The 21176-nt window shown below is 39.8% G+C and overlaps 1 protein-coding gene across 8 annotated transcripts; it reads right to left on the reverse strand.

Moving 5' to 3' along the window:
* Positions 1–1541: 1541 nt before the first annotated feature.
* LOC307125337 (uncharacterized protein) lies at positions 1542–19714 on the reverse strand. 8 transcript variants are annotated; one of them, XR_013816375.1, is made up of 8 exons: positions 19611–19703; positions 8382–8472; positions 8031–8225; positions 7762–7955; positions 6448–6513; positions 4712–4777; positions 2118–2499; positions 1542–1898 (listed from the first exon to the last, which is right to left on the reverse strand). XR_013816375.1 is itself a non-coding variant. In XM_079815148.1 (8 exons), exons 2-8 carry the CDS (start codon positions 8419–8421, stop codon positions 2437–2439), a joined length of 690 nt encoding a protein of 229 aa, XP_079671274.1. In that variant the 5' UTR covers positions 8422–8472; positions 19611–19704; the 3' UTR covers positions 1546–2436. The 8 variants fall into 8 exon arrangements, 6 of the variants coding, with proteins under 6 accessions (XP_079671274.1, XP_079671276.1, XP_079671278.1 ...); XM_079815148.1 differs by adding an exon at positions 3406–3471 and having other exon boundaries at positions 1546–2499; positions 19611–19704; XM_079815150.1 differs by adding an exon at positions 3406–3471 and having other exon boundaries at positions 1609–2499; positions 7762–7949; positions 19611–19714.
* Positions 19715–21176: the final 1462 nt, after the last annotated feature.

Below are 21176 nucleotides of genomic sequence, written 5' to 3' on the forward strand. Positions count from 1 at the left end.
ACACTTGGTCAGGATCCCTCTGCGTGACTTTTTAACGCACAAGGTACCTCTTTAGTGTAATTTTTCGATGTGCAGGGTGCTCCATTCCAAACCATTCTCACTCCCGAGGTGTCAAAATTTGAAGCATGGTCAAGTGCCTTCCGTGTCGCAATGAAAATGCTAAAGGTACCCAGGCGTCACTATATCGATGCGCAGGGTACTCCATTGATTTCAGTTGTTTGCCCAGTGCCTCAGATCAAGACGCATTTGATTTTTTGCATTAAGCAGACATGATTTTATGAATATTTATAGGCTAATTTTATATTTTGGAGCAACGAATCCAACTCCTACCCTAAACCTACCCACTTCTAAACAATATAAAACACATAACAGTACAATCACAGATATGTATTGCAAAAACTGACCAAAAACAGTATAAAAGTATTAACTCATGTTGCAATCCAAGTCTTCTGAAGTCATACGATATCTTCATGTAAAGAACAAAGTTGATCTAAATGTTTTAATCGCTGAAATGAATCGCTCCGTGAAAGTATGCACACACTCATTCAAATGATACACCCTCTTTAGCATGACACAATCGGTCACAAGACACACAAGAGCCATTTTACAATCAAAGCTGACGTAATGACAAAATTGGTCACGAGAAATACGAGAGCCAATGCAATTTCAGTATAAAATCTGACGTAACGTTTCTTCGGGCCACAATTTTTGAAATTTGAACGTGTGCATGATCTTCGGCAGATGGATACGCTGATGGATACGCCATGCCCAATGCGTCTGTGTATGATGCCAAAGGTTTGTCATCGTAATCAATGGAGCACCCCAAGCATCGAAAAATGAAGCCTAGGGGTACCTTTAGCGTCTTCATTGTGACGCGGAAGGCAATTGACCATGCTTCACATTTTGACGCCTTAAAAGCGAATTATTTTGTTTGTTTTGTTTTCATCTGACCATATAACCTGTCTCGTTTGAAGTTCCAGTAGTGTCAGTTACTTTTCAAATGTTCTATGGACAGATGAAACAAACAAAAATAGCTTTTGGGCAGCAAACACTTAATATGGGTTTGGTGCACACAGGAATAAAAAAAGTACCCCATGTGTAAAATGAAATACGCTGCTGGATCTTTAATGCTGTGGGCCTAATTTTCTGCCAGAGGTCCTGGACATCTTGTTCAGATACATGGCATCATGGATTCGATCAAATACCAACAGATAAAAAATCTAAACCTGACAGCCTGTGCTAGAAATCTTATAATGGGCCATGTTTGGATCTTCCAATAGGACAGTTATCCAAAAACAAACATAAAAATCAAAACAAAAATGGGTCACTGAGCACAAAACCAAGCATCTGCAATGGCCATCCCAGTCCCTGACCTGAACCCTATAGAAAATGAGTGGGCTAAACAGATGAGAAGAAGCGCCAACATGGATCTGGGAATCTGAAGGATCTGGAGAGATTCTGTATGGAGGAATGGTCTCTGATCTCTTGTCAGGTGTTCTCCAAACTCATCAGGCATTATAGAAGAAGACTCAGAGCTGTTATCTTGGAAAAAGGAGGTTGTAAAAAGTATTTAATAAAAGGGGGCAAATAATTGTTCCCAACATGTTTTGGAGAAAAACATTTATTTCATAATGTGAACCAATTGAATATTGAATAATTGATTAAGGATTATTCAGTTATTCAATTAAAATATGTAAAGATTATTCAATTCAATTTTAATTGTACTATTTACATTTAACATTTACTATTTAAAGGCACAAATCTTTTATTCTATTATGCACTGAAAAAAAGTATCTAAATTAATTGGCTTTATTATTCACGTCAAAAATATTATGAACCAAAATATATTCATTTATTTTACAAATCTTATTTCTATGGGTTAAACTAAGTAGAAATCGCTATCGGATTTCTTTTTTTTTTGTAATTTAGTGTTTTTTATTTTTGAAAAAGCATACAAAACATTTTGCCATACTAGAAAGAAAACTTATTAGACCACTATTACCCATGCCCTCCCCCTTTCCCCAACCCAACCCTTTGCACTCAGGGCTAGGACGGATAAACAAAATCTTAGGTACAATCAGGATACATACATACATACATACATACATATATATCGCTATCGGATTTCATCTAAAATATCTTAATTTGTGTTTCGAAGATGAACGAAGGCCTTACTGGTTTGGAATGACACAAGGGTGAGTAATTAACAAAACAGTTATATACTATTATGTTATAGTTTAATTTCCACTCACAAGTACAATGGAAGTAATTCAACTGTAATTCAGTTGTAACACTGAATTTCTCAATCGGAAGGTTGATGTTCAGGCTATAACGTTATTATAACAATTATCTATTTGCACATATTAAAAAAGCTTAACACATTATAGAGCATATTATAATTTCTTGTTAATGACAATGTAATAATGAGTAACGATCTCATTTAAGAAATAAATGGTCTTTCTCTTCATGTGTTTGTGTTCCATGCATGCCTCTTCTTATCTGTAGAAAAAAAATGCAAACTTGAATTCAGTTAACTGTTGCAAATGCAAAAGATGACCAGTTTACCCAAATAATCTCATCTGATATAGCCTAGAAATCTAGACGCACCCTAGCGGCAGAACATTTATTTTGCCACGAGTGTAGTCTAGCAACTCTCGGTAGACCTGAGAGCTGGAAAAACCTAACTCTGGTCAGGCAGAGTCGGTGGGCGAGCTTAACATAATGACGGCACGTCAAGGCAGAGTTGCGGAGGTTCTGCGTGCTACTCGTAAACAAAGAAGCTGACGAACAGCGGTCTTTTGAATCGGCTTTGGCCGTAACGCTGGAAGACTTGGAGTTAAGCTTTTCTTTGAGAAAAGAACAAAGAACGGCACTTAAGAAAAGAATATATCTACGAAGTTTTGCCGACCGGATACGGCGAAAGTCAATCAACTATCGTTAGCTCGGCTTCACCTTCTTCTTTGCTCTGGTTGGTTGTGGCGCTCATGGCGCCATCCAATTGTGTGCAGAGGGAATTTGAAAGACAACCGTTTATCCCGCCCCTCGGATTGAACCCTGTCAATGCGAGTTTCCAGACCCAACACGTGCGTTACTACTACTAGCCGGACTCTTTCTTTATGTATACAGACGTGGCATAATGACACAAAGACATGCTTGAATTTCCTGCAGAAATCCACCATACATCTCTAATTATAACACATTATTACAAGCTTACTGTTGTGAATGGGGCTAAGGTAAGGAGATAGTTTTGAATACTGGCTTGTTGGATACCTGCTCAGAAATTGATTTTGGATAATTTTTTACCAAAACAAATTTTCGCACTGCAGCTTTAAATAGTTATATTGGGATATTGCATCCCAAATAAAAATTGTCGTCATCTACTCATGCTCGTTAGAAGTTTCTTACCATGTGCCACAGCCAAAAAACGGGAGCCAAGATACAGCTGATGATAGGATGCAAATTACATTGTTTCTAAAGGGAGAACAGCATATATTATTATTAGATCAAATGTTTTGAACATTCAGAACATACAATAATAACATTTGAAAAATACAATATATTCTTCATTTTTGTAATCCAAAAATGTCAGTTCAATCTCTGCAAACAGACCACTTTGTTGAATTACCAATTAATAATATTTCAGACCAATGCTGGCTAAATTTACAACTCTTATGCTGCCTTCACGTGCTATATCGGAATTATCATAAATATGAGTTTCCTAGGTAAAAAATTGCACATGAACGCCCTCTGATGTCATGTTTACCAGTGGGAAGTTCGGAAATAATTTTGATACCCAAATTCCTGAGATGGGCGTGTCATAAACACAATCTAGCAACTATTTCTATCTATCTATCTATCTATCTATCTATCTATCTATCTATCTATCTATCTATCTATCTATCTATCTATCTATCTATCTATCTATCTATCTATCTATCTATCTATCTATCTATCTATCTATCTATCTATCTATCTATCTATCTATCTATCTATTTTCTGATAGACTGTATTGACTTAAAAACCGTCAAACTTTAAACTACTTTAAACTGAAAATCTTCAAACTTTAAGCTTTTAAAAAAAAAATCTAACTTTGGCCTGACAAACTTTTTTATCTAGTTATTATTGTTATACTTTGTTTTCAAATTGTTAATGTTAACAGCATTAGCATTGCGTGACTTGGTATATTTCATGTTTATTAGCGTTACCTGTAGATTTCAATTTCTGTACAGTCTATTCTTTTGCTGTTGACTACAGGTGAATCTCCAGTTGTCACTGATTTGGGCCTTTCTGGATTACAATCCGCCATCAAAATGGTAAGTTTATTTACTCCAGCTGCTGTGAGAATAGGCTATAAATGAGCAGCTGAAGAACATGCGGTCCGCTCCTCATGTGCGTTACTACTACTAGCCGGACTCTTTCTTTATGTATACAGACGTGGCATAATGACACAAAGACATGCTTGAATTTCCTGCAGAAATCCACCATACTACTCTAATTATAACACATTATTACAAGCTTACCGTTGTGAATGGGGCTAAGGTAAGGAGATAGTTTTGAATACTGGCTTGTTGTATACTTGCTCAGAAATTGATTTTGAAACATTTTTTACCCAAAAAAAAATTCGCACTGCAGCTTTAAATAGTTCTATTGGGATATTGCATCCCAAATAAAAATTGTCGTCATCTACTCATGCTCGTTAGAAGTTTCTTACCATGTGCCACAGCCAAAAAACGGGAGCCAAGATACAGCTGATGATAGGATGCAAATTACATTGTTTCTAAAGGGAGAACAGCATATATTATTATTAGATCAAATGTTTTGAACATTCAGAACATACAATAATAACATTTGAAAAATACAATATATTCTTCATTTTTGTAATCCAAAAATGTCAGTTCAATCTCTGCAAACAGACCACTTTGTTGAATTACCAATTAATAATATTTCAGACCAATGCTGGCTAAATGTACAACTCTTATGCTGCCTTCACGTGCTATATCGGAATTATCGTAAATATGAGTTTCCTAGGTAAAAAATTGCACATGAACGCCCTCTGATGTCATGTTTACCACTGGGAAGTTCGGAAATAATTTTGATACCCAAATTCCTGAGATGGGCATGTCATAAACACTATCTATCTATCTATCTATCTATCTATCTATCTATCTATCTATCTATCTATCTATCTATCTATCTATCTATCTATCTATCTATCTATCTATCTATCTATCTATCTATCTATCTATCTATCTGTCTGTCTGTCTGTCTGTCTGTCTGTCTGTCTGTCTGTCTGTCTGTCTGTCTGTCTGTCTGTCTGTCTGTCTGTCTGTCTGTCTGTCTGTCTGTCTGTCTGTCTGTCTGTCTGTCTGTCTGTCTGTCTGTCTGTCTGTCTGTCTATCTATCTATCTATCTATCTATCTATCTATCTGTCTATCTGTCTATCTATTTTCTGATAGACTGTATTGACTTCAAAACCGTCAAACTTTAAACTACTTTAAACTGAAAATCTTCAAACTTTAAGCTTTTAAAACTTTTTCAAACTTTCTGGCCTGACAACCTTTTTTATCTAGTTATTATTGTTATACTTTGTTTTCAAACTGTTAATGTTAACAGCATTAGCATTGCGTGACTTGGTATATTTCATGTTTATTAGCGTTACCTGTAGATTTCAATTTCTGTACAGTCTATTCTTTTGCTGTTGACTACAGGTGAATCTCCACACTCTAAAAAAAAAAAAGGTTCTATATGGCACCAAAAATAGTTCTTGGCTCGTAATCATAGGGGAACCTTCTTTAGTGCTATATAGCACCATTTTTGGTGCTTCAGTGGTTCTTCAGCGGTTCTTCAGAGGTTCTTCACCGGTTCTTCAGAGGTTCTTCACCGGTTCTTTGACTAAGGTGCTATATAGCACCTCTGAAGAACCACTGAAGCACCAAAATTGGTGCTATATAGCACTAAAAAAGGTTCCCTTATGATTACGAGACTTTTTTTTTAAAGTGCAGTTGTCATTGATTTGGGCCTTTCTGGATTACAATCCGCCATCAAAATGGTAAGTTTATTTACTCCAGCTGCTGTGAGAATAGGCTATAAATGAGCCGCTGAAGAACATGCGGTCCGCTCCTCACGTGCGTTACTACTACTAGCCGGACTCTTTCTTTATGTATACAGACGTGGCATAATGACACAAAGACATGCTTGAATTTCCTGCAGAAATCCACCATACTTCTCTAATTATAACACATTATTACAAGCTTACTTTTGTGAATGGGGCTAAGGTAAGGAGATAGTTTTGAATACTGGCTTGTTGTATACTTACTCAGAAATTGATTTTGAAACATTTTTTACCCCCAAAAAATTTCGCACTGCAGCTTTAAATAGTTCTATTGGGATATTGCATCCCAAATAAAAATTGTCGTCATCTACTCATGCTCGTTAGAAGTTTCTTACCATGTGCCACAGCCAAAAAACGGGAGCCAAGATACAGCTGATGATAGGATGCAAATTACATTGTTTCTAAAGGGAGAACAGCATATATTATTATTAGATCAAATGTTTTGAACATTCAGAACATACAATAATAACATTTGAAATATACAATATATTCTTCATTTTTGTAATCCAAAAATGTCAGTTCAATCTCTGCAAACAGACCACTTTGTTGAATTACCAATTAATAATATTTCAGACCAATGCTGGCTAAATTTACAACTCGTATGCTGCCTTCATGTGCTATATCGGAATTATCATAAATATGAGTTTCCTAGGTAAACATTGCACATGAACGCCCTCTGATGTCATGTTTACCACTGGGAAGTTCGGAAATAATTTTGATACCCAAATTCCTGAGATTGGCCTGTCATAAACACTATCTAGCGACTTTTTCTATCTATCTATCTATCTATCTATCTATCTATCTATCTATCTATCTATCTATCTATCTATCTATCTATCTATCTATCTATCTATCTATCTATCTATCTATCTATCTATCTATCTATCTATCTATCTATCTATCTATTATCTATCTATCTATCTATCTGTCTGTCTGTCTGTCTGTCTGTCTGTCTGTCTGTCTGTCTGTCTGTCTGTCTGTCTGTCTGTCTGTCCGTCCGTCCGTCCGTCCGTCCGTCCGTCCGTCCGTCCGTCCGTCCGTCCATCCATCCATCCATCCATCCATCCATCCATCCATCCATCTATCTATCTATCTATCTATCTATCTATCTATCTATCTATCTATCTATCTATCTATTTTCTGATAGACTGTATTGACTTCAAAACCGTCAAACTTTAAACTACTTTAAACTGAAAATCTTCAAACTTTAAGCTTTTAAAACTTTTTAAAACTTTCTTGGCTGACAAACTTTGTTATCTAGTTATTATTGTTATACTTTGTTTTCAAATTGTTAATGTTAACAGCATTAGCATTGCATGACTTGGTATATTCCATGTTTATTAGCGTTACCTGTAGATTTCAATTTCTGTACAGTCTATTCTTTTGCTGTTGACTACAGGTGAATCTCCAGTTGTCACTGGGTTTATGCTGAATTTTATGCTGGGTTTATGGGTTTATGCTGAATGATATTGTCAGACGGGTACTGTACAGTATGTACATTGCTCAAGCAAGTCTTGGAAAAGAACTCAGTGTTTTACTGTGCCCACATTTCTTATACATTATAGTTCAGTATTATTATTAATTAATATCCACACAATTCGTTTTCACACACAAAACTCAAGGTTAAAAATAAACTCAAAGAGGTATACCTTAAAAGGTTGAACAATTTTGGTCAGCGCCTCATCATTCCTTTTGCATTTCAACAAACCCGAATCTTCATGGAACAGAAAGTCCACAGTGAGTGTATTCATCCTGGTCACATATCGGCTGCTGTCTTCTATGATCTTCTCTGGCTCAAGTGTGTGATGAAGCACCATAAAAATAGCTGGTTTGAATTCTGTTTCTAATAAAGACACATAAGATAAATGGGTACATAATATTTCTACTAAGTCCTTGTCTGGTGCTTAAATTTTGTTACCTGAACATTTAAGTTTATTCAGTGCAGCATCAATGTCAGTTCCTGTCCGTGAACAAATGGTGCAGAAAACCAGAATCACATCACACTTGCTCACACTGTGCACCTCCTTCAAACCAGGTCTTTGTTGAAGGAGATCATGTAAAATCTGCTTCCGTGTATTGTCAGACTTGCCCGTCTCAATTATAAAGTAGTTTCCTTTAAGATGGAGAACATAGTGTTGTTTGTTTGTTGTGTATTTTTGGAATATGAACTTCAGGTTCAAGGTTATAGTATTTTTGACATGTAATTAGTTAATAATAAAGACAATAAAGAACAATGTTTCCCCCATAATTTATTATTCCAAAATCTTACCTTCACTAATTTCATTTTGTTGGACTTGGTGCTTGATCATTTTTTGATTTTCTTTCTTCTTTTTAAACAAACTGAGTGTTGTTTAGTCACCCTGAAACAGATTTAAATACACTTGATTTGATTATCACTTTATTGGCTGATCATCACTATGAAAAAATAAGTGAGAACTACATGTCCCCAGCCAATTTGTATCTGGGTGGTTGACATGACATGGCCTTTTTTTGGTCCAATATGTCAAAGTTAAGTAAATTATAAAAAAATATGTCAAAAACTGTGGTGATATTATTCAGAAAGTGCTGTTATATGAACATACAGAGCATTCATGGGATTAATCTTTAATTTTTTCACAGTTTTCAGCCAAACCAGAAAAAGCTCATATGGCTTGACTGTCCCAAGCACATTTCAAAATTTTTTGATTTTGAATAAAAATAAGAAAATGAATTAATTTTATGTTTATTGTATTATATATTGATAACCCAGATGTCTACTTGTGAGTCTGCTTGACTAAAAGTTTAGGCATAATATTTTGACGCCACCCTTAAAGGAACTGTATGTAGGATTGTGGCCAAAACTGGTACTGCAATCACTTTCAAATTACTGTAGAGCGGTATATCCCCTCTCTCCCTCCCCCCTGACTCGAGGTTGCCAGATAGGCTGCAGCAGAGCCGTTGAAAATTATTATATGGCTATAATATAATTATTAATTATCAGCAGGAACGTAGGCTGCTCCACCTCCTCCATATGCGCTAACCTAACGTTATACTTTGCACGAACATGCATAACTTTGTTCGACTGTCATGAATATTTGAAATGTCCATTTCAAAAACATTGTTAGCCAGATGAACCTTACCTGTCCAGGAGGAAATTAGCCATGTTGGCGTCTGTCTTCAAATACTTTGAAGCGAGCTGTGTAGATCATGGAAGAAACCATATTCATCAAGTCTTTTCAGCCCTCAAGTTAAAACATATAGTGATATAAGGGGGCTGAAAGAATATGGTTATGGGGCGATGCCTAAAGTGGATCAGACACTTGCGAGTTATCTGTCCCCTGCTTCGACATCGTCCCTGAAGGCCCCCACGCTCCCCACTAAACCATTAAAAACAACATCAGGGCTGGTGGGGAAAGTGTACACGGCAGCAGGGCAGGCTGGTGCGTGTTTGCATACAATGAGTATATTGCAAGCGTACCAGGCTGAACTGCTGGGGGATTTGGATGGCGGTGAAACGGAGAGACCTGAGGCAGTTCGCGAACTGCGTCGGGCCACGGATTTATCTCTGAGAGCCACCAAGGAGACCGCTAGAGCTATTGGGCGGTCTAAGCCAGGCGACAGAGAGACATCTGTGGCTCAATTTGTCTGACATTAAGGACAAAGACAGGGCTTTCCTCCTTGATGTGGCAATTGAACCTGCTGCTCTGTTCGGCGACACTGTAAATATAGTCGTCGACAGATTCCAGGAAAATGAAAAACAAGCGGAGGCATTTAAAAAATATCTTCCGCGCCGCCACCAACCCTCAGCCCCAGCCGTCAGGCTCTTCATACAGGCAGCAGCAAAAAGAGAGTGTCACATCTCGTGATCCACCTCAGAGATACGGTGGGCCAGGTCGGCACTCTCACGTGATTCCTTTTGGCCTGCTGTACATGAGACCCTTACAGTGGTGGCTCAGGACCAGAGGGTTTTCCCTGAGGGGGAACCCTTTTCGTATGATCAAGATCACGCGGCGGTGTATCCGCGCCTTGGTCATATGGAAGAAAGCCTGGTTCCTGTCCCAAGGTCCTGTGTTGGGGGCACAATGTCGTCGAGTCACCCTGACGACAGATGCCTCTCTCACGGGCTGGGGAGCGGTAATGGAAGGCCGCTCAGGTTCTCGTTGACACATCCAGCTCCTCTCGGACTGGATGCCATGGTACAGACGTGGCCGAGGCGGCGTCTGTACGCTTTTCCCCCAGTTGTTCTGCTCCAGGGAGTTCTGGAGAAAGTTCGCCGGGAGGGGATAAGTCTACTGCTAGTAGCTCCTTACTGGCCGAGCCGGATTTGGTTCTCGAACCTCGTAGCACTGCTCGATGGCTCACCCTGGAAGATTCCGATCAGGAGGGATCTTCTATCTCAGGCGGAGGGCTCAATATTTCACCCCCGCCCAGAAATGTGGAACCTGTGGGTTTGGCCGCTGAGGGGGCTGAGCTCATAGAGTCTGGTCTCTCTACCGAGGTAGTGGAGACCATTCTCAGCTCCAGAGCTTTGTCCACGAGGAGACTATATGCCCTGAAGCGGAGGTTGCTCACTTCTTGGTGTCAAGTTTGACAATTAGATCCAGTCAACTGCCCTGTTGGTTCAGTGCTAGATTTTCTACAAGAGCGTTTCTCTTCTGGGTTGTCCCCTGCTACACTAAAGGTGTATGTGTCATTTATTTCAGCTTACCATGACCATGTGGATGGTATTACTGTGGGGAGGAACCTGTTGGTAACTTGTTTCCTTCGTGGCACTAGGAGGCTGAGGCCTGCGGTGCACACTAGAGTTCCTACTTAGGATTTGGCTATAGTGTTGGAAGGTTTATCTGCGGCTCCGTTCGAGCCACTTGGCATCATCTCAGAAAATTTTCTGACTCTAAAAAACCATCTTCCTTCTTGCCATCTCTTCTATTAAGAGAGTAGGAGACCTTCAGGCCTTATCAATATCCCCTTCGTGCTTGGAGTTTTCACCAGGGATGGTTAAAGCTTTCCTTTGCCCTAGATTAGGGTATGTTCCGAAGGTGTTAACCAATGTTCCACGGCCTATAGTGCTGCAAGCTCTCTGTCCTCCTCCATTTGTTAATCCAGACTAGGAAAGATTTAACCTTGTATGTCCAGTGCGAGCACTGGATGCTTATGTCCACAGAGATGCCCTGTGGAGGAAAGCGGATCAATTGTTTGTTTGTTTTGGACCTCAGAACAGAGGTCTCCCTGCGTCCAAACATACAATGAGCAAGTGGATAGTCGAGGCTATCTCACTGGCTTATGGGTCTTCTGGTCAGCAGTGTCCCTTAGCTGTCAGAGCCCACTCTACTAGGAGTATGGCGGCCTCTAAGGCCTTGATTTTGGGGGGGTTTCCCTCAAAGAAGTCTGCGATGCGACCGGTTGGTCCTCGCCTCTTACGTTTGTGAGATACTATGATCTTGACCTGGAATGTGCTCCAGGTTCTTCAGTGCTTCTGTCTTGAATGTGCCACAGTTTCACACGACAGGCATTTGGTATTATGGCATTTTGGTATTTCATTCCCAGAGCTGTCCCTAGTGGACGCAGTGTGAAGTTCCCTCGAAAGGGAACTTCTCAGGTTATGACTATAACCATAGTTCCCTGAGAAGGGAACGAAAAACTGCGTCCCTTTGCCATACTCCCTGCATCCCTGTGATCCCTTGCTTCGGCAGTTTAGCTGAAGTGCCATCGGACCGGATGTGTATTTATCCTTTCCTGGACGTGTATTTATCCTTTCCTGGACGGCCCGTGACGCTCACTCTTGCCATCGGCTAAGTTAACATACGTGCATCAGACGCTATCACGCTGTGGGAGTTCCCAGAGCTGTCCCTAGTGGACGCAGTGTTTCGTTCCCTTCTCAGGGAACTATGGTTATAGTCATAACCTGAGACGTTTTGTCCCAAAAATGGATATCATATGGTGTGACGCGATATTCCTTTTTTTAAATGGCCAATTGTTTGGAGACCTCTGGGGAGTGGGGGTCCTTCTTCTTTCAGGAGGAAGAACACCTCAGAAGTACACTGAAAGTTACAAGGTGAGTTTTCTCTCTTCATGTTTTCCAAAAAATCAAGTATATCCGGCACTCCTGCTTCAGTTCCCTTTTGGTGTGACGCATTTTACACAAAATGCCTAAATTAAATGACTTTTCAGTCAATATTACTTTTAAAACTATATTGTCATATTGTAGTTAGCATGGCTTTAGGATGTTAGCATAAAAGCACATTGCTTAAAGGTCCCATTGCATGAAATTTTCTTTTTATGAGGTTTTTTAACATTAATATGAGTTCAAGCCTGTATATGGTCCCCAAGTGGCTAGAAATTTCGATAGGTGTAAACCGAGTTCTGGTTGTCCTGCTCTGCCTTTGAGAAAGTGAGAGCTCAGACGAGGCGATCAGGAATCTTCCCTATATGTCGTCATACAGGGAAAGGTTACCTCCCCTTCCTCTGCTTTGCCCGCCCAGAGAATTAGGAGAGAATGGATTCAGTTTATCAGTCGCGATGTCAGCACGGGCTTTAGGCTACAAACAGACTTTTACCATATGGATTCGACAGCACCACCACAAACAGTGAGTAACAGTGTTCATTAATGCCTGATCTGTGATCAGTGATTTCTGATGTGCAGCTAATCATTCAAGTTCACGCAGACTTTCTTTCTAAATCGTTTAATACTGTCAGTCCCGCCGCTGGCTGTCTTGAGGCCCTAAGCGTAATGCATCAGTGAATCAAGCCAGTGACTAAAACGATAAACTTCACATCGTTTCTGTTAGAAGCATGAAACTAATCTTTTATTAAATGATTAAACTACAGAAAGCGATCAAAGAACACTCTCTTTATAATGTTCGGAGCTGTCAATCACACATCGCGAGTGTATCTGCACACTTGTCCAAACTGCCATAATAACGAATGACGCTATTATGCTGCACAACAAAGCTCTTATACTCGTAGCTCAACAGCGGCTGCTGGATGGCCAGTCAAGCATCAGTAAGTGATAACGTTAAATTGACTGCCTTAATTACGAGAAACCCCCCTAAAACGTCTATCATACAAAATAATAGAGTCCTAAGTTTATATTCATAACAATACAACAATGTATTTCCTTGCAGATATAGTGATAGAGAACGCAATATACTCAGCTCAACAGGCTGGCTGAACTGCGGCATGAGTCGCATTGGAGTAAACTTCCCTCTTCGATTGATTGGCTTGAGGATGAGCTTTCAATCTAGAACTAGTGGACCAATGGTGATGCTAAGACCCGCCCTAATTTACATGAAACTCAAACTGCAAAATTTGAAACCACAAGCGCAGAATGTGGAAACAAGAGCAAAGGAGAAAAGAGCACAGACATAAAAAAACGAAAATAAGAGCAGAAAACATGATTTTGTAAGCGATTCAGATCATTCTGAATTCATGATTCAGTTTTAAACAATATAATTTTAAACTTGTTTAAATAATTGATTTGTTATATTTTCACGTGTTTTTAACATTTTGATTCACGCTTATTATTTTTTTATGCATGACCCCAATACATAAGGTAGGAATCTGATCCCATACCCCCTGTGTTAACACGGTATTCAATAATTAAACCTAGCAGCTATGTTTATATGTCACAATTCACCAGTGTGAGTGCCTTTGAGAACCACCAGGGCACTCCACTCCAGACTGTCACTCCATCAAGGACTACATCTCCCATAATCCTTTGCCCGGACTCTTCAACACCCATTGATTACATCCACCTGCACCCCATTACCTATACCCCTTTTCCACCAAAGCAGAGCCAGAGCTAATTCAGAGCCAGAGCTAGTCCCAGTTCATAGTTGGTTCGACTGAGGAGCCTTCTAAGAACCGGTTTGCTTTTCCACGGGCTGAGAGCCACAACAGAGCCATGTCTTACGTCACTATATACGTCTCATCTCTCTCAGCAAAGCTAGCGAGGCAGCGGCAATGTTGCCAAGTATGTGGTTTTGCCGCGGGCTGTTTTTTCATGTCCGCGGGATGAAGCAACCCCAATTATGTGATATTAAGCCCCGGGAATGCGAATTTTAGTGCCAAAAAACACATATTTTACCCCCAAATATGATTTTTACTGGGGAATCCCCCCCTGGAACGCGATTGGGCTTGTTTTGAGTAGCAATTGGGTGGGTTTGTTGTGAAAACCTGGCAACCCTGGGCAGCGGGAAACACACACACACCAAGCTTGCGGGAAACATAAACACACCAGGCTTGTTCGAGATGCATCGTCACTGCGCAGACCGATCCACGTATGAGTGAAAAAAACGCATGAGTGAATCAGAAGCATAAGGAGTCATATGCTCTCGCTGGACTCGTTATCATACGCCAATCGGTCTGCACAGCACCGCTGCGAACAAGCCTTCCATCAACAATGCAAACGCTGCGTTACTATTCATTCACATGGCTTTACGATCCTACATCGGCATCAAAACACGGCGAATCCAACGCATTCATGTAGTTCGCCGTAATTTGTATAGACGGAGATTACAAACGAGCAGCAGCTGTTAGCTCCATTAGCTGCTATTTCAAACATGGCGGATCTAAAGTTTGTGTTCGTCTTGTTGACCCCGCCCCCAGCGCCTGACGTAATCGGTTCTTACTTCTAGCCCTGTTCTAGCCCAGCAATGTTTTGGTGCTACTTAAGAACCACTTTTCCTGGCTCCGAGGTGGTGCTTTGGGTGTGGAAACACAAAGAACCGATTTGAAACTAGGCTCTGGCTCCGATCTAGCTCTGGCTCTGCTTTGGTGGAAAAGGGGTACTAGTTAGCTCACCCCAGAGCCATAGAGAGAGAGAGAGTTGCGACAACTCCATAGACTCCAATGGAACGTTTTTTTTTTACAGCAATGGCGGCTCGCGGAGACTCTCAATAGTTCCCGGAAGTAGCAGCCGCGCCATAGAGTTACAGCAGAACAGACCGTTTGTGATGCACTTTTAAAAGGTAAGGCGTTTAATCAGTAAGATTTTAAATGATCAGCACATTTTAATCAAAATAACTTGTACATTAAAGCCTGCTTGTGTAGATTATTCATCATTAAAAAAATATATATTTTAAAAACAACATAGCTGTAACTACATACTCATGCTACATACACATGTCGATGTGTAATAAAATTATTGAAAATCAATGCATTTATTGACTATTAATTACCAAAAAGCGCAGTTCTGTCACTGTGACTATCAATTTGAATTGCCCGTCAAAGCACTTTCTGGAACTATTCGAGGTCTACATGAATCACGTGACTATCAAGCGTTTTGAACTTCCGTTGTCGCAACTCTCTCTCTCTATAGCCGCGTTTCCACCGCAGGAACTTTACCCCGGAACCAGGAACTTTGGGGGGGAACTCGGTGTGTTTCGACCGCAGGAACCAGGGTCTAAAGGAAGTTCCGGGTAAATATTTCCCCCTCCAAACGGCCCTGCTTGCGAGGTGGGACTTTTCAAAAGTTCCCGAACTTTCGGGGGTGGGACTTGGGCGCTGAACATGCTGATTGGTTGAGCTCTCGCAGCTATTTTTTTTTCCACCGCCATATTTACAAGTCTTTTGCGAGGTGGGTTCCGTGGGTTTTGCGTTCAGTAAATATTTTTTTTGCAACAATGGAGTTCAACAAAAAATTTGACCGATGGACCGACGACGAGGTTCAGGCTTTATTGAGCATATATGCGGAGGAGGACATCCAGCGGGAACTGGAAACGGCGACCCGCAATGAAAAGGTATAACGTTACCTGAAGATATCGACTCGGTTCCAGTCACACTGGAAAACAGTGCAGAGAGAAGTTGAAGAAATTAAGACAAGATTACAAGAAATTAAAGGATCATAACAACCGGAGCGGTTCCGACCGGCGTATCAACAAGTGGTATGACCGCCTGGTAGGGTTGCCACCCGTCCCGTAAAATACGGAATCGTCCCGTATTTACAAGCAAAATGACGCGTTCCGTATCAAACCAATACGGGACGCGATTTGTTCCGTATTTTACATAGGTCCACACGTAGTTCAATAAACACACAAGGATTTTGCAGTGTGGAGAATACTTATAGCAAATATAAAGAAATCAATTTCACAATAAGTAGTACAGGAGCTCATTTGTGCGTGATTGCGTTTTAGCGGCTTTGTTGCCATAGCGGCGGAGTCTCGAGAACATGCGCTGTGCCAGAGTGTGCCTGTAAACTTGCGCGTTTTTTAAAAACATGTCGAGCTCGCGTCGCGTCCACCGTTTAAACGCAAGAGGATCTCCAGATATAGAGCTGAATATCAAAAAGGTATCAATGGGTCTGTCCAGTAACTCAGGATGAACCTCAGGCCAACTGCACACTTTATGAGAAGCATTTCAGTGTCTCAGACTGTCTGACTTAAAGCAACAGCGGTGACAGACACATCTGTGCTTCTAAAGTTAGCCTATAGTTTTTTTTAATGGATAATATCTTAATATAATATTATCAGAGCTTTGCAGACAAAATTATTATTTTTTAGACAGGTTAATTAATAGATTATAGCCTAATAAATGTAATTATTAATTTATAATTTAGCTACGCTATAATCATACATAAACAATAATCCTGTCATATAAAGTTTATGACATTTTAAAAAAAAATTTGATAAAAATGGGACAAATAATTACATGATAATATAGTCATAATTTAAGTAAATTAATTAAAAAAAAATTACATTTTTGAAATTCAAAAAAGTGATTACTGGTTCAGAATGACTGCTTAAAGGGACAGTTCACCCAAAAATGAAAATTCTGTCATCATTTAAGCACCCCCAAGTTGTTCCAAACATGTATACATTTCTTTATGTTGAACACATAGGAAGATTACTATGGAAGTCAATGGTGCCCCCAAAGAAGCCTGGTTACAAACATTCTTCTAAATATCTTCTTTTGTGTTCAGCAGAATAAAGAAACTCATACAGGTCTGGAACATCATGAGGGCGAGTAAATGATGACAGAATTTTCATTTTGGGTGAAATATCCCTTTAAAGTGCACCAAATAGGCTACTAAAAAGTTATTTAGAAATAAATAAAATAATCAAATGTAAAATAATATAAAATGTGTTCTGTTGCAAGTTCACATACTTGATCTCATGTTTTCTTATGGTTTATTATTGAGCTGTAAAGTTGTCAATGTAGAAATAATCATTTCATGACGTGTTTTTTTTTTGGGGGGGGGGGGGGTCATGAATGGGTGTCCCTTATTTTGCCACACCAAAGGTGGCAACCCTACCGCCTGGACGCGTTGTTGGGACACAGACCGTCCTTTTCTAGGGCAGCGGTAACGAAAGACTCGGCTAATGCGTTGTTGGAAACCATCCAGGAATCCGAGTGGGTTGAAGGTAAATATATCATCTTGGTATCATCTATTAAACTCGTTGCAGTGTTTAAACACGTTGCAGTAACTTTTTTCAACGTGCTTTTCCAGACGTAACGAGTGGCCCTGATGAATCGCAGGCAACGGAGACCAGCGTGTTTTCCCCCGCGGTCACCAGTACGTTATAAAGCTGACAAAAATGTGTATATATTTAAAAACTGATGTGTAATCCTTAATGGTTTTGTTGTTTTTAATTGTAAACTTAAATTGCCCATGATAAAAATTGCACACTGGGCATTGTTCAAGCTGGGCAAACAATTGTTCATTATTTGTAGTGAAAACACTTTAAATAATTAATTGATGGTTTCTATTGTTTCATGGTTGCCTTGTGTATTAATTTCCATGTGTTTCTGTGCAATTTTTCTACTTAGGGAAAAGGAAAAGGGACTGTGACTTTCTTGATGCACTGAGGGACATGGAGGATGCTGACCGGCCGTCCTGCAGCATGGACAAGAACAGCCTGACCAATATATGCAGCTGTTACTGGATGGCCAGGCCGAGGAGAGATGAGGAGGCAAGAGCTGGCATTCCACCAGTCAGAAGCGGAAGAAAGCAGACGGCAGCAGAGGGACTTTCAGACCGGGTTTCTGTCTGTTCTTGGACAGTTTGTCCAGTCGTTCAAGAAGTAGCCACAATGACCAGCCGCTTGAATAAAGCATTTGCACTACCACATTTGTACTTTATATATTGTACGTGTTGGCACAGCTCTTGGACAGGTTCCTGAAAAATACACTTTTTTATATATTGTTGTTTTCACATTTTATATTTTCATTTTATTGTTCTAGTAATTTATTTGTCTTTGCACACTTTTATTTTAATTTTGTAAGAACTAATCTGTCTAAAATAAAGTAAAATGTGTAAAATGTCACTGTGTCTTTAATTTCCACATTCTAACTATATAACCACATTCTAATTGTATTCATATAGTGTAGGAAGCAAATAAAAGGGGCTGCTGCTCGCAAGTCTTTCTGAATATGCACATAAACATATCTAGAAAACCCAAATATTATATTTTTAAATGTATAACTACCGGTATGTGAATGTCGTATAATAACTTATAACCACAACTTAAGTGAAGCCATAAGTGTGGTCCTGCTTCATTTCAAATTCTCTAAAATTATGCATTTAATGAAGCATGTTGTAATACTAGTCATGTGAATTTTTTTTTTGTGAATGTTAAGAGATGTTATTGTGATAAAAAATAAAATACTTGCAGTCTAGTACCTAATCTTTCAACTGCTTAATTCAGTCTATTGTTTTCATTCAATTAACTTTTCACACATCTGTCATGACTGAAACCTCATTATCCTTTTATAGAAAATGTTTTGTTTTGGAATTGAGCTATTGCAACACATTCAGATTTTGGATTGCCCATCATCCCATTTTGCATTAAAATGGTCAAACCAGGTGAAAGTGCACGTTTAAATAAGCAGTGTTGGTAATGTGTGTACATAATCAGCAAAAGCAGCGCTGCTTGCATCACCTACACTTGTTATTGTTGCAGACAGTATCGCGCAAAAGTGATTACTGTCCGTCGATAACTAAGCAGTCGCGCGCATTCCCACGTCACCGGACTAATTTGCCTAATCTCCCCGGTACTTTAGACCGCGGTGGAAACGCAGATTGTAGCAGGTCTGGGGGAGAAAAAGTTCCTGGGAAAAAAGTTCCTGGTACAAATAGTTCCGGGTAATTTCGGTGGAAACGCGGCTTATGGCTCTGGCTCACCCTATATAAGCCTGTTGTTCATTCTGTTAAATATGGCTAAGTCTTGTTTGTTGTATATACTGCATTTCTGAGCGTTTCCCTGGTTTCATGTCTCTGGTTTTTGGATTTCTTGCCTGTCTCCCGGATTACCCTTTTGCCTGTCTCTCCTGCCTGTGTGGACTGCTTGCCTGTGTATGACCTTTTGCTTGTTTTTGACTACGATTGTGGATTACCCTCTCAATAAAGCTGCGTTTGGATCCTCAACCTTCTGACTCAGAGCAGTACGTTACAATATGTTTCTCGGAACACACTCTCTCACACACGTACGAATATAAAAGACAAGCAATGCTATATAAAAAATACGGATATAAAAAACAAAATCATATTTGTGTGGCTGCAGACTGCATTGGGTCTACTTACTGTTCCTGCTCGCTGTATCTCTGTCCCTGACAATGAAAGTCCTTTCACTTTCATTGTTGCTTTATGCGGGCCGGTTCTAGGCAGAGGCGTGTGGGGGATGGATGTGGTTTGTTTGTTAGCAATGCAAACGATGAATACAATGACAGAAGGGTGCAAAAGGTATAACCAGCCTAACATACAAGATATATAATATATATATTATACATAACTCGGTTTTTTTTAACCACTGTGTTCGGTTGGGTTCTGATGGCTTGTCACATCAGTTTTTTGCTATTCTATTCTTAGGCGACAGGAACAGAAAGAAAAAAAAAATGCTTAGAAGACTTAAAAGACTTGAAAACCCTAAATGAAACTTAAAACTTTACTTAAAAAAATTTTGTACACATTCCTAGTGTATAGTATAATATAAAATAAATATATATAAAGATTTGCACTGGCAGCTCAGAGCTGTACAGCAGGATTTAAGTATGAACGGAATGAATAAATGTAAAAATAAAACACTATATAGACTTCACTATAAAATATACATTGATTCTTATTAAAGCTACTGTATTAATGTTTTTCAGTCAAGAGCAGAGAGTGATTTTCTATGCCTTTTGTAGTTTTATTAACATTAAAGTCCCCATTGTAGGAAATAATATGGAAGTCAATGGCTACCATCAACTGTCTGTGTTCAACAGAAGAAACGCGATTTTACTTTCACTTTAGACATAACCGACTGTGTTTATGTTAACCTTGTGTGTATTTGATCGTATTAGCACAGTAAGACTACTTAGTCCAGTAATCACGTGTTTGACAGGCGTTTAGTGCGCGCGTTCTGCGCGTTAAAACGGTGCATAAGCACGCGAATAACCGGCAAGGCTTTAAAACGCATGCAAATAATGAACTTTCGTGATTGTGAATAACGCTTCGGTTACTAACGTAACCTCGGTTCCCTGAGATGAGGGAACGAGTATTGCGTTTGCTAAACGCTATGGGGAAATTCCTTTCCTCGAGATATTGAAGCACATTTTAATCCAAAAATACTATATAGCCTACACGCAGTGCAGCTGCACAGCTCTCAGCAGGAAGCAGCTGCGTGCTGATTGGCTGTGCCGCTGCAACTGCAGCAACCTATGGCGAGACCGCGGGGCGGGACGGACCAATCAGGTCCTTCTAAATTCCCGCCACAAGGGGCAACAGAATTTGCATAGCCAAGGGTATATAAGACCCTGTCTTGGAAGGTTAGTCAGGTTAATCGACTGTAGCGACTCCTGAGCAAGCAAAGCACGGTCAAGCAAATGCAATACTCGTTCCCTCATCACAGGGAACCGAGGTCCTTTCAAGAGTACTCTCGTATTGCGTTTGCTAAACGCTATGGGGGACCAATGCAAAACGCCGTGCTTGCTTAACGGCTCTAAAGCCCGGAGACACCAAACCCAGGCCAACCTAGGTGGGCCCGTAATATGATATCATGAAGTCTCAATATGAGCCAGACCTGAGTCGGGCCCTTAATGTGAATGACACACGAGATACGTGTAGTAATATATATGTATAGACCAGACATAGTCTATTAATATATATGTA

The sequence above is a fragment of the Gobio gobio genome (assembly GCF_949357685.1).
Source record: "Gobio gobio genome assembly, chromosome: 4".
In the NCBI taxonomy this organism is placed as follows: Eukaryota; Metazoa; Chordata; class Actinopteri; order Cypriniformes; family Gobionidae; genus Gobio; species Gobio gobio.

Excerpts from the sequence above, each read along its gene's own strand:
- LOC307125337 (XM_079815148.1), bottom strand. The coding sequence starts at position 8,421 with ATGATCAAGCACCAAGTCCAACAAAATGAAATTAGTGAAG. Across the intron at positions 4,778-6,447 it reads TTTTTTGGCTGTGGCACATG|AAACAATGTAATTTGCATCC; the intron begins GTAAGAAACTTC and ends TTCTCCCTTTAG. Across the intron at positions 2,500-3,405 it reads TTTTTTGGCTGTGGCACATG|ATAAGAAGAGGCATGCATGG; the intron begins GTAAGAAACTTC and ends TTTTTTCTACAG.